Raw genomic sequence first — 14,884 nt, forward strand, 5'->3', positions numbered from 1 at the left:
ATATTAAAAAAAAAACACAACAAAAAACTGGGCAAGTTACTTACCCTTATATAACTTCAGCATGTACCAAACAGCATGTTAGAAGAGAAATAGCAGAGAGCACTGGTTGTCTATTTCTCATAGAAACAAATTGCTTTCGCCACATTACATATAAAGGTATACACTTTTAGGTTTCACAACACACCTTTTCACTTTGCTGTGATTGAGTCTTACTTTGCCTCAAGCTTCAAAAGCTAATCAAGTTTACCGCATCCAGATGTTTCTGGTCTTGCAGCACAGTCAAGTGGCACAGAATCAATGTGAGTTGATTAACCTCCTAAGGCTATGAGGAGCCCGCTGAAAGAGATTCCTCAAAAATAACAAAAACAAAACACAAAACCAAGATCATCCCACAAAGCTTGTTTCAACAGCAAACTCCTATACCCAAAGAAGGAAAGACCATTCTGAGAAGAACATGGGGTATGTCAGTCAGATGGTCCCAATCCCAATTCCCAGGAATAGGGAGGGAAATGCTCTTTCCACTCCCAATAGGTGTGAGGCATCCCAAACACAAAGCAGGACTGCATAGACAATGAGGTAAGAGGGCACAGCACAGGAGATGGCAGAAAGCAATGTGCTCTTATTTGAGTAGAGCAATTCAGGCCCAATGAGTTAACACTGGGGCTGCTCACTGAGCAGAAGAGGTCAACTCCAGCACCTGCAGCAAGTCTCCTGCACGATGGCTCTGATGGGTGCTGGTGATTCTCTTAGCTGGCACATCACCGAAGTTCCAAGAGCTCAAACACTGGCAGTGGAAGAGCCCCCGATGGTGGGCACAGTGTTACCAGGATGGCCCTGGAGGCTCCGATGGGCTTTAGCTGCCAAGGAAGGTAGTTGCAGTGTCACTAACTATAAATGATGCTGATGGCTCTGGGAGTGGCAGAGAGCCTCTTAGCAGTGGGCTCCAGCTACCCTCCTAGGACTAGAGAGCTCCAGAAGCCATAGTTTAAAAGGGACAGATTCTCTGATACCAGCTTTCTTTTTATCCTTGAACAAAAGGTGAACTTATGGTAATTAGGTGATCTCTTAAGACCTTGGTGGGGGGGCAGGGGGAAATCACTGAATGATAAACTCTGTATAAAGGAAAATCCAAGCAGTAGCAAGTCTGAAGGGTCTGAGGGCGGCACAAGGACAGTGTAGGACTCATGATGAAAAACACCATTTCTTTCCCAGCTCTGCCAAGGACCAGGCTTAAATGTTCACAGCACAGAATTCCAACAACACACTTGAAATAGGAATGCTAGAGTCTTATACACCTAAGGATAAATAAAGAGCACTGGAGACATAAAAGCATAAGACTTCAAACACCTTAAATATCCTGAATCTAATCTCACGGTTTCTGTGTCTCTGCAGAGTGGCAAATTTTGTAGGTTTCCCTCAAGGCAGGGAAACCAATGGCAACAACATAAAATGCTTTAAACAATACACCAAATGCTTACAAGGCTCCAGTTTTCTCAACAACAGTTTAAGAAAAATCACAAGGAAAATGCTATAGCTTCCTCAAAATTAGCAATCAATGACAAGGCAACCCTATGCTAAGATCAAGTAATGGGGTAAAAAATAGGTAACTGCAGGCACTTTATCTTCTTTGACACCCACCGAAAGGACATCAGGAGAGTAAGGAGCACCTAGAAGCCTCTAAGAAAGTGCAGCACCAGACCTGGCAGCATGGGAAGAAAGTGCTGCCACCCGTGGGAACCGGCTGGGGACTTGGGAGGCCTTCTTCGGACAATACCCAGCTCTCTGGGTCACTGTGCTGTCACAGCTCATCCAGGAGCCCCACTATTATGGGTACTTCCCACCCCCATCTCATCCAAGACCTCAGGAAGCTGTGAGAATACATTTCATGACAAGCCAAGACTGGTAAAGCCACTGAGGAGATCAACTACAGTGTTCCTCTGACTTTCCGGAAATGGACTAAGGAATCTCTGTAGAGGTATAAATGCCCCCAAATAGGACTTGAAGTGGATTAGAAAGCCATGTATGACATTTAGTTACTTCTCTACTCAGCAAATGCCCGTCATTATACAGAAGACTGCCCCAACACACCAACAGGAACAAGACTTGGATCACCAATATGAACTAGGAATCAGAACTCTCAGTGTTCTGGTTTTCCATGAAAGCAAACATTAGCACTTTTAATTGTTCAAACTGTGCCAGATCATGAGAAAGAACTTGGTAGGTGGTTCAATTATTGCAACCACAAACACTCCAATTCTGGAAAAAAATCAACTGCAGGCAAGAAGACTGGAACAGCTGTATATATTTTTTTCGCTGAGGCTATGACACTTTTCATTCTGTAAGTCAAGCACTACAGGAAAAAAAAATGCTATGAAGTAGTTGATGCCTTGTGAGAGCCACAAGTTTGCAATTGTGTAAGTGGAGGCTAAAAGCCATCAGATTGTAGAAGTGAAGATTCATCTGCCAACTTAAAATATATCTGTATTCTCAATCACTAAAGTAATTTAAGATACTGCAGAAAACCCACATATTACTAAACCACCCCAAATTTGATCCATTCATGTTTATCAGTGAATAGGAAGCAAAGCCTTTTTCCGTAAACAGACTGATCTTCATGTACACACATATCCGAAGACAACCAGCAAAATATGAACCTGAATAGATAATCTTCCAATATCAGGACGAAAACAAAGAGCTTTCATCCAAGATACATAAACACATATATTCAATCAAGATACGCCATCCTCTACTTTTTTTTTTTTTTCCCCCTGTGAACCTTCCAGTTAGAGTAAAAATATCTAAATGCCCGTTCCATTTTAACATATTCAAGCAAAGCTCCTGGGAAGGTTTCCAGAGAGTTAGATTGCTTTAAAATTGGCCATGCATTAAATAAAGCTTTGTGTAACAAAAGTGAAAGAGTAACTGATACAGCCTCTGTACATTCACTCCACACAAGGTTCCTGTAGCTCAAAAGCATTCTCAAAGACAAACAACAAATCGGTGTGCAGCTCTGGAGAATCATACTCTGCCTCTTCCAGCAACCCCGCCAGCTCACAACAGTATGAAGAATACCACCTGCTTCCTGAGGAATGTGTAATCTACCTGCTCGGTTAGCTCCCCAAAGGTTCTCCTACTTTACACACCTGGCCCCCCGTCATTCATTCCACTGCATTCACCTTTCATCTCTGAGAGATTCATTAATGATAACTGTGCAAAGGTTCCCTTTAACAGCACAACCCAAAAGAAAAGGCTTCAATCTTACATTTAACAGCGAAACAAAAACTCAAATTCTGGGAGTACTGAAGTAGCACTAAAAGCCACTGCAGCAAAGGATTCATTTCTGGGTACCTGGCTTCTTTTCCCATTACCTGCTTCGGTGTACTTCAATCCCACTTTTTCTTCTGTGTCTTTTGTCTTTGGGGGTGGCCAGACAGCTTGGAGTCTGCCGGGAGTCCTATCGTCCTGCTCAGTGGGGCTGTGGTCAGGCTGTGGAAAAGCGGGGAAAGAAAAAGTTAAATGAAATGTGGCCAATGCCATTTAATCCCTGAAAACATGCTAACTCTAACCCTAAAATCACTTTTAATGGCCTGTTGCACATTGCACTCATTCACTGTAATTGAAACTTCTCACTCCAGAATGACCCTTTTCCAGAAAGGTAAAGTGATCAGTTGGGAGGCTGTGGGGGGGGGGGGGGGGGGGGGACACACACTCAAGACCATGTGTGATACAACAAATAATACATGATGTTTATCATACAACTATCTAAAAAGAAATCACAAACTTTGAACTGAAGACATAGATATAAATGTACTATCATCAGGTACATTTATAGGAATGTTAACAGATAAATCCCAAACAACTCAGCTGTAGGTCAAGATACACCTCTCTAAGCACAACACATTGCTGATTTCAATTTGTTTTCCTTTCCTTTTCTTTCAATAAATGAGATGGCCTTCATACTCAAGCCATTTTTATAGGGGTTGAGTTTTACAACTAGGAGAATGCTATATCGCGTTTAGTTCTTAACTACAGCCTAAGAATGTTTCCAAAGATTTTAAAAATTTTAACATCTTTACTGATCAAGTATATAAGAGGGGATGATAACTGTATGCTGAGTTGACACTAAAATTCTACTCACGGTTCTCGCGAACCTTTAGGATCTGTTAGACAGGTGTCTGCTAGTCTTCATGAATTACCTGAATTAATTTTCTTAATAGTAGCAGCCTTCACTAATTAGGTGCTTACCGGGTACTAACTTGACTTAATCTTCACAACTGCCCTGTAAGGTGAAGGCTATTCCGTTCATTACTCGGACGAGGGGATGGAGGTTCAGAGGGGACCAAGGTCACCCGGCCAAGAAATGGCAGAGTTAGAATTAAAACCGGGTCTCAATCTAAACCTAGTGATCAGGGTGCCTTGTAACCAACACGGGGACATTTTAATCCTAACACAAACACCTATGTTGCCAAATGGCAGACTTTCAAAGTTAAAATATAGTTTTTGCAGAGGTATAATTAGGTGGTGAGGAAATCCGGGCTGTTTCTCCCTCCTGCATCGCAGCCTCGTGCTGCCTAGTTTTTATAAGAACATCTATTAATGCTTAAGCTCAGAGTGACAGTTTCCCTTTCCTACCCACACATCTTTATGTATAGCCCTTTTATGACACTCCAGAAAAATATAAGGAAGACAGAAAACGCCAGTTTCACTCCTTACCCCTTACAAGGATGATTTGATCTTAATCCTCTTCACCTAGAAGAGACTAACAATAGGTAGTTGGGACTCGCTTTTGAGAGGAAACCTGAAAACTACAGGTTTCACTGCATCTTAGGACAAAACACAAAACCCAATTCTACATACGCTTTTGGAATCAGAGGGGCCATCCCCTGGCCTTGACCTGGATCGCTCAAACACAGCTCTCAGGGACTCCTTCTCATGCTTCATCTTGCGCTTGAGAGCTTCCAACTCCGAGGTGTCAGCTGTGGTCCCCTTTTTGGGGGGACGAACGAATATGGCTTTAAAGGCCTCGAGGGCGGTCTCTGGAGGCTTTGGCTTGACCTCTCCACCCTGAGTTTGGGCTCCGCTGGGGCCGCTCTGGCTCTCCTGGGCAGCACCGCAGCCCATCTCTTCCTTTCTGGGCTGTTCAGGGTCTCCTGCCCTCACTTCTGCTTTGGGCATGTCAAGGATGAACAGCTGAGAGAGCTGCTCCAGGAGAGTGGGAGTGGCCTTTGGGTCAGCTGTCTTCTCCCCAGTCTTCACCGTCTGCGGCCCTGCCTGCGCTAAGGACTTCTGAACAGGTTGCGTCAATTTGAGCAAGGCCAGGTCTCCATCCTTTGGTTTAATTTCCGTGATGGTATTCCCTCCCTCGCCAGTAGCCCCTTTCTTCAACACACGAAGTCCACTAAAAAAGGCTGGAAGCTGGAATGCCTTCTCCCCAGGGACTTCTTTTTTTGACGCGGCATTCTCGGCAACACCAACAATCAAGGTCTGGTCTGTTACTGCGGGTGGATCTTGGGAACTTTCTTCTCCAGCTTGCCCTTGGACGGGGCTGTGCTCTGTCTGAAGACCACCATCACCAGGTTCGGGTTTGCTACTTATCTCGGATGGGGTCCTCTGAGGACCTTCTGCACAGCACTCTGCATCATCCCTTTCCCCAGTGATACTATTTTCCCCACAATCACGTGGCTTTTCTTTGGGCTCCTGAGATGGCTCAGCTACAACACTGGGAGACTGTGGGCGACTGGTGTTGCTTCCCTCTTCTGGCTGCTGGCCACCATCATCAGAGTCAGAATCACTGGTGGTGTTCACAAGAGTCCCACGAACCAAAATGACATCGTCTCTGTTCACGCTCAGAGTACTGAGCGGAAGAGGCTCTTGACCCAGGAGAGAAATCCCTGCGTCTGCTATGATGCTCTGATTTCCCTCGGACTCTGTCTCCGCCCCTGCAGTCTTGCCATCATTTCCCAGGTCAGGTAGAACCTGGGCCGCTGCCTCCTGTGGATGGGAGCCATGGCTGGGATCATCCAGCTGAGGCATTGGATCCAGGACCAAACTGTGGAACGCCTTCAGGACTGCGTCTTCCTCTTCAGGCTTCACAGATTCGAGCTTACTTGTAAACCCAAACAGAGTCTTCATGGAGAACTTGCTCAGGATCGACTGAGCCACTTCAAGTCTGGCTTCAGGTTTTTCTGGCTCTGAGACCTCATCACTGCCATTCAGAGAGTCTCCGACGCCCTCCATGTCTCTGCAATGCCCCCGGTGCAAGTTCTGGCTTTTGTCACTTTCCCTACTGTCTCAGTTTATCCACACCATGGGCTCTGAACTTCCAGGACAGAGAGAGCAACAGGACCCGGCAGCCTGACTCCGCCCCAAAGCAAGCACACTTGGTCTCTTTCAGGTCACTGGCTGTGTCCTCCTTCCGGTGTGAGCCAGGATGGTGCGCCCAGGGCCAGCTGTAAGAAGTCCGAAGAGCTTAATGCCCAGACGCAGCCTCGGCTGCGCACCTTACTATACACGGACTGGGGAGGCTGCTCTGCTGGGACTTCCGTATTTATTCCCGTGGACAAAAGGGGTTTTGTCGTAGGGAAAGTCAGTCTGCCCCCGGTCATCCCGGCCCAGGACTTCACTGCGAGCTCCGCCCCAGTGCCTGCCTGCAGTTCTCCCGATAGCTTTCAACTTCCTCATTGGTGAGCAAGGGAGGCTCCCGAATGTGCTGAGCTGGCCAGCAGATCCTGACAGCCCTCAACCCGCCCCCCCCAACCCCCCCGCATCAGCCCAAGAAATTCAAAAGTGAATCAGCAGAAAAATGATGAAACGTTTCCTTTTTGCCCTTTAAATTTTGGTCAGAAGCCTGTGCACCATCCAGGCCAAAAAACCTAGCAGCACACACAGATCAACAGCCACTTACAAAGCCCAGAGCAAAGAAATAAAAGTAGGGAAACAGATGATCTCAAAATGCCAAGAACTCTCTCAAAAGCAGTTGATTTACAGCTCTCAAAGCTGTCTTTTTTTTTTTTTTTTTTTAAATGCTTTCTTCCGCTTCCCTGCAGGTTTCATCTGGAATGCAGATTTTAGCTGGTGGGGTCTGGGGGTGGGGAACCAACACAACTGGTTTCAGATTACTGCTGTTTTAGCTCTGCCCCGGTGTCTCACTGTTCTACAAACAGGTACTTAGGCAAGCACGCCCACCACGCCCAGTGGCCACCAGCCTTAGGCGGGCAGAGTAAACAGCCCCAGCCCTAGCAGGAATGATTACCCTCCACACGCTCTGTGCCAACCCCAGGCTTCTGCTCAGCAGCTCTGACTTCCTGGTTTCCTTGGGAATCCTGATGGCCGAAGGGCACCCCGCTCCGCTTCAGTGATCCAACCAACTAAGTGAAACCTGGCATGATACAAGGTAACACACAACCTGCCTTGTTAGGCAAAGCTATTTATCAAAGGTCCCCAAGGAGCCACATTCCCCCAAAGGGCAAAACATCTGAAAGGTCTCTGTCAGTCAGGTTTCTATCACAGACCCAATTTGCCTAAAACAAGAAGGGCAGACAAAATCACCACCAACCATCAGAGCAAGGTAGTTTCCAACACTCTGATCATATGCTGGGAACTTGGCAACGAAGGACGTGGAAAAATTGCCGCTCTGTTTCCTAGCTGCATGGCTGCCTCTTGGGACAGCTTCCTGTCATACCTGAAGGTCTCAGTGTTTTTCAAATCTGGTCCAGTCAGCAGGCATTTACTAAGCACCTGGGATGGACAAGTTACTGTACTGGATCATGGCAGTCAAACTGGCTTAGGAGTAATCACTGGCCCTCTGAGCAAAGCTGCAAGAAGATTGAGCCCAAGTGTGAAACACCAACAGCAATTTATTCTGCAAAATAGAAGCTGGAGCCACAAGCTTCTTGTGCAAAACGGCAGTCTTACTTGATGTGCACCAGGGAACAGCCGTGAATGTCACTCTGATGACTTGAATCATGTTCCCCAATAAGTATTAACACTGAAAAATTTTGACTGCAATACATTTCTAGCAGTGTGTTCAAAAGGAACCCTCACACAAAAAGGGTACGTATTATAATATCCCACCAATCCCTATGGAAAAGTTAAGACAGCACTTCCTGGCCCCTGGTTTGACCTGGTGTCTAAATGGAGACTTTCCCACTCACTCCTGATGCTAGTATGTGTGGGATTATCAAAAGGCCGCCATAACACACAGAAAGCTTCATAGGCACCATTCAAGTCTTAGAACAGTTTCCTGTGCAGAGGAAATGCCCTTTGATAAAAATCAGACTTCTGCTTCTGCAAGAATGAGGAGAAAAGGAATCACCACATCAAATCATAAGATCAGTCTTATGTTCTTAACAACATATAGACCGTCCAACACTGATGTGTGGGGAAGAGACGTGACACCTATTTGGTGTCGACCTTTTTTTTTTTAATTTTTTTTTAATTTTTTTTTTTTTTAACGTTTATTTATTTTTGAGACCGAGAGAGACAGAGCATGAACAGGGGAGGGGCAGAGAGAGAGGGAGACACGGAATCTGAAACAGGCTCCAGGCTCTGAGCTGTCAGCACAGAGCCCGATGCGGGGCTCGAACTCACAGACCGTGAGATCATGACCTGAGCCGAAGTCGGATGCTTAACCGACTGAGCCACCCAGGCGCCCCTTTTAATTTTTTTTAAAACGTTTTATTTATCTTTGAGACAGGGAGAGACAGAGCATGAACAGGGAAGGGTCAGAGAGAGGGAGACACAGAATCTGAAACAGGCCTCAGGCTCTGAGCTGTCAGCACAGAGCCCGACGCAGGGCTGGAACTCACGGACCGTGAGATCATGACCTGAGCTGAAGTCGGCCGCTTAACCGACTGAGCCACCCAGGTGCCCTGGTGTCGACCTTTTTAACTGGAGGCTCTATTTTTCTCAGACCTAACTATCAGTTTCGAGAATAAGTTTCTGAGCACTCCCAGCACATCTGGGCGAAATGGGACATAAAGTGTCCCCCAAAGGTTGTTGGCCTTTTTATACAACAGTATGGAGCAGAATTAAGATTTTCAGCATTCTCTCAATACCCACGGATGCCAATACAATTTCATAGAAGTTGTGGCAAGTCTTGAGTCCTAGGAAATGATTTGATCCCAGTCCCTGGGTTAGAGGTAGGTAAGGTATTAGGTTTATTTTAAAAATTAAGTAACCATGGGAACGCCTGGCTGGCTCAGTCGGAAAAGTGTGCAACTCAATCTTGGGGTCATGAGTTTGAGCCCCATGTTGGGTGTAGGGATTAGTTAAATAAATAAAACTTAAAAAAAAAAAAAAAACTGTTAAGCAACCATGGCCAAGAGAACAATCCAGAAATTAAACTACTAGTCTCTCACTAGGACACAACGTGTATTTTATCCTCTGAGATGACACAGAAGATGAACTTCACAAAACAATGTGAGAATGATCATTCTTTCCCCTTGTAACTTAGGGGAAAATCTAGAGTGGCTGATTAGAAAAAATAAAAATAAATCAAGCAAAAAAGCCTAGCTGGCTTGTGTACTAGTCACAGACAAAACACAGAACCCCCTGGAGTCAAACACATTAAAAAGCTTTCCCCATACAACCCTCCTTCATTTATGAAGCATAACTCTGTTACAAAGATGTATTTATCCAACAATTATTAAGCACCAACTACATACCAGGCTCCAGGGATATAAGGATGAAGAAAACCCCAGCCCTCCACTTTCATGACACATGAAGGTAAATAGGTGAGACTCAGTTTGAATAGCAACCAGTGGACCTAAGACAATTCTTTTTTTATGTTGATCTATGTTTGAGAGAAAGAGAGCACAAGCAGGGAAGGGGCAGAGAAGGAGACACAGAATCTGAAGCAGGCTCCAGGCTCTGAGCTGTCAGCACAGAGCCCAACACGGGGCTCAAACTCACGGGCTGTGAGATCATGACCTGAGCTGAAGTTGGATGCTTAACCGACTGAGCCACCCAGGTGCCCCTGGACCTAAAACAATTCTAAGTGAAAGCAAGCAGTTACCATCTAAATAATAAAGAGAAGTAAGAGAGAGCAGCATGGTATTTCAAATAGATGTTTGAATATTGACCCTCAGACCATTAGAAATGTGACTATTGCTGGTGATTTAAGAAATCAAAAAAATGTTTGACCATAATGTTCAAATAAGAAGCCTGCAAAATTTTTAAATCGTTTTATTTTCATCATGATAAATACATTTTTTAATCCTCACACCCAACTTCCCTCTGGTAACCGTCAGTTTGTTCTCTATAGTTAAGAGTCTATTTCTTGGCTTGTCTCTCTTGCTTTCCTTTACTCATTTGTTTTGTTTCTTAAATTCCACATGGTGAAACTATATGGTATTTGTCTTTCTCTGACTGAATTATTTCACTTAGCATAATACACTCTAGCTCTTTATCCATTCATCTACTGATGGACCCTTGGGCTGCTTCCATATCTTGGCTATTGTAAATAATGCTGCAATAAACACATGGGTGCATGTATCCCTTTGAGTTAGTGTTTTTGTATTTTGGGGGCAAACACCCAGTAGAGCAGTTTCTGGATCATAGAGTAGTTCTATTTTTAACTTTTTGAGGAACCTCCATACTATTTTCCAGAGTGGCTGCACCAGTTTGCATTCCCACCAGTAGTACAAGAGGGTTTTTCTCCACATCATCGCTAACATTTTTTCTTGTGTTGTTGATTCTACCTATAATGAAAAAGGTGTGAGCTGTTATCTCATTGTACTTTTGATTTGCATTTCCCTGAAGATGAGTGATGTTGAGCATTTTTTCATTGTCTGTTGGTAATCTGGATGTCTTCTTTGGAGAAATGTTTGTTCAGGTCTTCTGCCCATTTTTAATTGGATTATTTGTTTTTGAGCATTGAGTTGTATCAGCTCTTTATGTATTTTGGATACCAAACCTTTATCAGATAGGTCATTTGCGAATATCTTCTCCCATTCAGTAGATTGTCTTTTAATGTTGTTGTTGTTTCCATCACTGTGCAGAAGCTTTTTATTTTGACATAGTCCCAATAGTTTATTTTTGCTTATATTTCCTTTGCCTCAGGAGACCTATCTAGAAAAATGTTGCTACTGCCAATGTCAGAGACATTACTGCCTGCGCTCTGTTCTAGGATTTTTAAGAAGCCTGCAAATTGGTTGATTGGTCTTGAAAAATGAGTCTATTTAATGCTTTAACATTTTCAGGAGGAAAAATAATCACTTCTCTCCAACATCATTTATCTCAGTGTCTTATTCTGTGATGAATACTTATTGAATACCTACTACACAAAACCGGTAGAAGCCAAGACTTTCTCCTGAATCTCTTTTGTTCTGTAGGGGCCAAGGGCAGGCCACCCCAAGATGGGCCACTTTGGCATGAAGATTATTTTGTGTTGAAGGCAACGGAGATCCTGCAGGCTCAGAAAAAACTTTTTGCCCTTCCCTTCACTACATAGGAAAATCTAAACTGAGGGTTCTTCCCAGTATAATGGCTATTACCAGAGATAAATTTTATCTGAGTGACCCATCTGTATGGCAAGATAAACCTCTAGATTCCAAACATCTGCTCATGTTGTCCTGTGAATAGCCTTCCTTCTCTTTGAAGTCCCAGACCTCCACCCAGTTTAGGATGACATACATACCTCATTTTGCCTGTCTTTGGAATTTACATGTCTGTGTGGATTCCCTGTATTTACAAAATGAAATCTGATTTTCTCCTGTTCATCTGTCTCATGTCCATTTGATTCTTAGTCTAGCTAAAAGGGGACAGGAAACTCATGCTCCTTGACAGTTTTAACCTTAAGGCCCTTAAGCCTTCTAACAGCTATACCTGTGCAAAAGGTCAGATAAAATGATTCACCTTAGACAACCGAGTTAAAACAGTTAGCACTTGACCCATGTGATGTTCTTTGTAACTATTTGTCAAAAACAATTGGTACCCAGCTACTTTAAAAGTCAACATATATTTGTGTGAAGAATTTACTACTAGTGAATTGTCCATGTTTCTCCCTTCTCACCATCCTCTCAGACTGAGGCTGAAGGCAACTGTACCTCAGGTAATAAGAACATCAGTCCCACAGACACCTGGTGAGATAAGCCTAAAAGGGTGGTTGCAACAAAAAGGCACATCACCTGAGACCAGTCAGTAGAACCAACCTTCTTGGCTCTCATAAGGTTAGAGGAATCAGCATTAAAAAGCATTTTTTAAGTCAATTTGCAGAAATTGGACGTTGCTTAAAAGAAAAACTTCCTAAAGTCCTCCCACCCTCTACTCTTTGGAATCCCCCACCCAATCATTCAGTTTAGATAACTCCCTCCCACATTCTCATAAAACCCCAGAAAGGCAAGGGAAAAGTAGAGCAAATGAGGTCAGTTTCACAGCATCAGGCCACATGATTCTCCTGTTTCTCTTATCCAATTTATTACAAGTTCTGGGCCTGTTTTTAATGACTAATTGCTTCTAGCTTCTAAAGTGGTTCAACTAGGTTCATGTGACAATTGCTGGAGAAAAGTAGAAGGGAGTTAAAATTACTAAAGGTAAGTAAGGGTAGAGAAACTATTTCTGTAGAAGACAAGTTTATACCAGTGGACTGGGAAAAGGAAGGAAGGCAGTGGTGGATAAAGATGTGAGTGGGGTAATGAGTAGAGATGGGTTTTTTGGTCCAGGAAGGGTGTTTTAACTTACTCAATGAAGTCTGATACAAACAGTGAGATCTGAGGAAATTATGACATCACAAGCACTCAAAAAAGCCACTTGTCAAACTAATGACATCCCGTGAAAGGAGCTGAGGATTATGAAAGAGTGTGGGTAGAATCAAATTGCTGGGAAGCTGAACGGGACTTCAGAAATACTAGAAATCAACTCGTTCCACATTCTTGTGTTAAAGAAGAAGCCATTTGAAATCAAGAGAAGCTAAATAACTGGCACCAGTTCACACTGCTCACATGAGCAACAAGAGGGGAAACGAGGTGTCCTGACTCCTGTTCACCTCCGGTTTTCCTACTGCCCTGGCCCATGAGCTTACCTTCCTCCGGAACAGCATCCTCCTTATGCTCACTTTCCACATCTTGGAAATGGAGTCACGAGACCAAGTACAAGACCAAGCCAGAGACCTCTTTAGGCTTCTCTTTCTATTGCAGCTTCATAGCATCCTCCCCGACTTCATGGTGTGCCTTCCCTCTCCCCACTAACACGAAACTTATAACAGCCCCTCTGGGTCAGCCCACAAGAGGCCCGCAGCAGTTTTTACTAATTGTTTAAAAACCAAAAAGCAATAGGCTGCACCTGCCCTATTGCGAGGGCCGGTCTCAGTGATTAAGGCCTTCTTCCACTGAGCAGTCTTAGTGTAAAATGTTTCTAAGACTGGTTCCACTGAGCAGTACCAAATCTCCAGGGGAAAATGAGTTGAAGGTCAGTAACAAACTAGAAAACTCTGAAAGTCAGAAAGAGAGACTGGGGCATACTTGTCAGGATGGAAGCAAATGAGAGAGCAGTGTGGATGTGATCTTTCAATGACCAGGAACCAGGGCAGGGTGCACAGTTAAGATCCTGGCCTTGGGTCCTGGGCTTACCTCCTACTCTTCTCCTTCAAGAAGCTTGACCTTGGGCAAGCAACCTATGCCTCAGCTTCCTCACCAGCATACTGGCAATAAGAAAAGTACCTACTTCATGGGTTATTAGGAGCATTAAGTGAACTAATAAGTTTGACACTCTCATCAATGCCTGGCACATAGTAGGTACCACATAGGTATGATATATTTTCATAGCAAAGTAACAACTGTTTTAGGGCCATCAACCTGCATCGAACAGATTTTTTTAGCCTTGCCAATATGAAACAAGTATTTACTGATGAACTGACAGCCCACGCAGGAAGCTGCCCCACCCAATTCCCTCCTAAATATGCACTTGGGCAGAGGGGCCCTTTGGTCTGAACAGGATCCTTTGTTATAGAAAGGCCTACTAAATACAACACCCACCCATGCCACATCTGTGCCAAGAGTGAATAGAGCATCAAAGAAAATTCTTTCAAGGGGTTCCTTGGAATGTTTTAGGGCCAATACGCTCTGGATTGTTTTTCCCATCTGTATTACCTGAAGGGAGTAAATTACCTTAAAATTCTCCCAGGTGGCCACTGTAGGAGACAAAGTTCATCATGCTCTTTAATCCTTTTCCTGTGCTCCAAGATGATTGTTAAACCAACTCAATCATTTCAGAAAAATAAATAAATAAACAAACAAAAACACACGAATTTGGATTTTCTCAAGAAAATCCTTTTCTCAAGAGTCTATTGATAACACGCTGTTGCTGAAACCCAAAAGTGTGATCCCTAAGCACTGTGACCTCAGCCCACTTGGGGGAAGGGCTGCTCCCAGACAGTGGCTGGCCTGGGAAAGTACCCAGGTCAACTCCAGCAGGGCACTAACCATTTTCTTCTTTTGCTTGTATGCCAAGTCATTAGACTCCAAAGGCGTTACTTCATTTAAAATTTCCTTTCTCTTACAAATACCAAATCAAGGCTGAAGTAGTTATTACATTAAATGGGTAGGGTCTTACTATCAAATATTTCTAAGACTGATTCCACCAAACAGTACTAAAGGTTCTCTGGAAATGGATTCAATGTCCATGATAAAATAAAATAATGTAAGAGGGAAAAGGAAAGGCCAAGATTTACCCGTGAAGCTGGAGGGGAGGGGAGAGAAGGAGTATTCTTTAAGGTACACAATTTCTTGGGACATGTTTGTGAAGGTTTTGAGCTTTTCCAAAATCAATAATATTTATGCTCCACATGGACAATCACTTCAGAAGGCATGGAGTCCATAAAGAAAGCATTTCATTGTGGCTAAAGTCGCTCTTGATAACACTTTTAGGTGAAGATCTGGAATCTAAT

The 14,884-nt window shown here is 43.9% G+C and overlaps 1 protein-coding gene across 13 annotated transcripts in view; it reads right to left on the minus strand.

Annotated features, from left to right (window-relative positions):
- FMN1 (formin 1) overlaps positions 1–14,884 on the minus strand; it is a 429,856-nt gene that overhangs the window by 286,823 nt on the left and 128,149 nt on the right. For 11 of the 13 annotated variants that reach the window (XM_042989251.1, XM_042989244.1, XM_042989245.1 and 8 more), the window contains one exon: positions 3,369–3,486. The exons of 1 other annotated variant lie outside the window; for it this stretch is intronic. In XM_042989251.1, coding sequence (XP_042845185.1) covers positions 3,369–3,486 — 118 coding nt within the window. Of the gene's footprint in view, positions 1–3,368; positions 3,487–4,857; positions 6,540–14,884 lie in introns of those variants that run through there. One more of the 13 variants, XM_042989254.1, reaches the window with a different exon arrangement.

This window comes from Panthera tigris, chromosome B3 (genome assembly GCF_018350195.1).
Source record: "Panthera tigris isolate Pti1 chromosome B3, P.tigris_Pti1_mat1.1, whole genome shotgun sequence".
NCBI classification, from domain to species: Eukaryota; Metazoa; Chordata; class Mammalia; order Carnivora; family Felidae; genus Panthera; species Panthera tigris.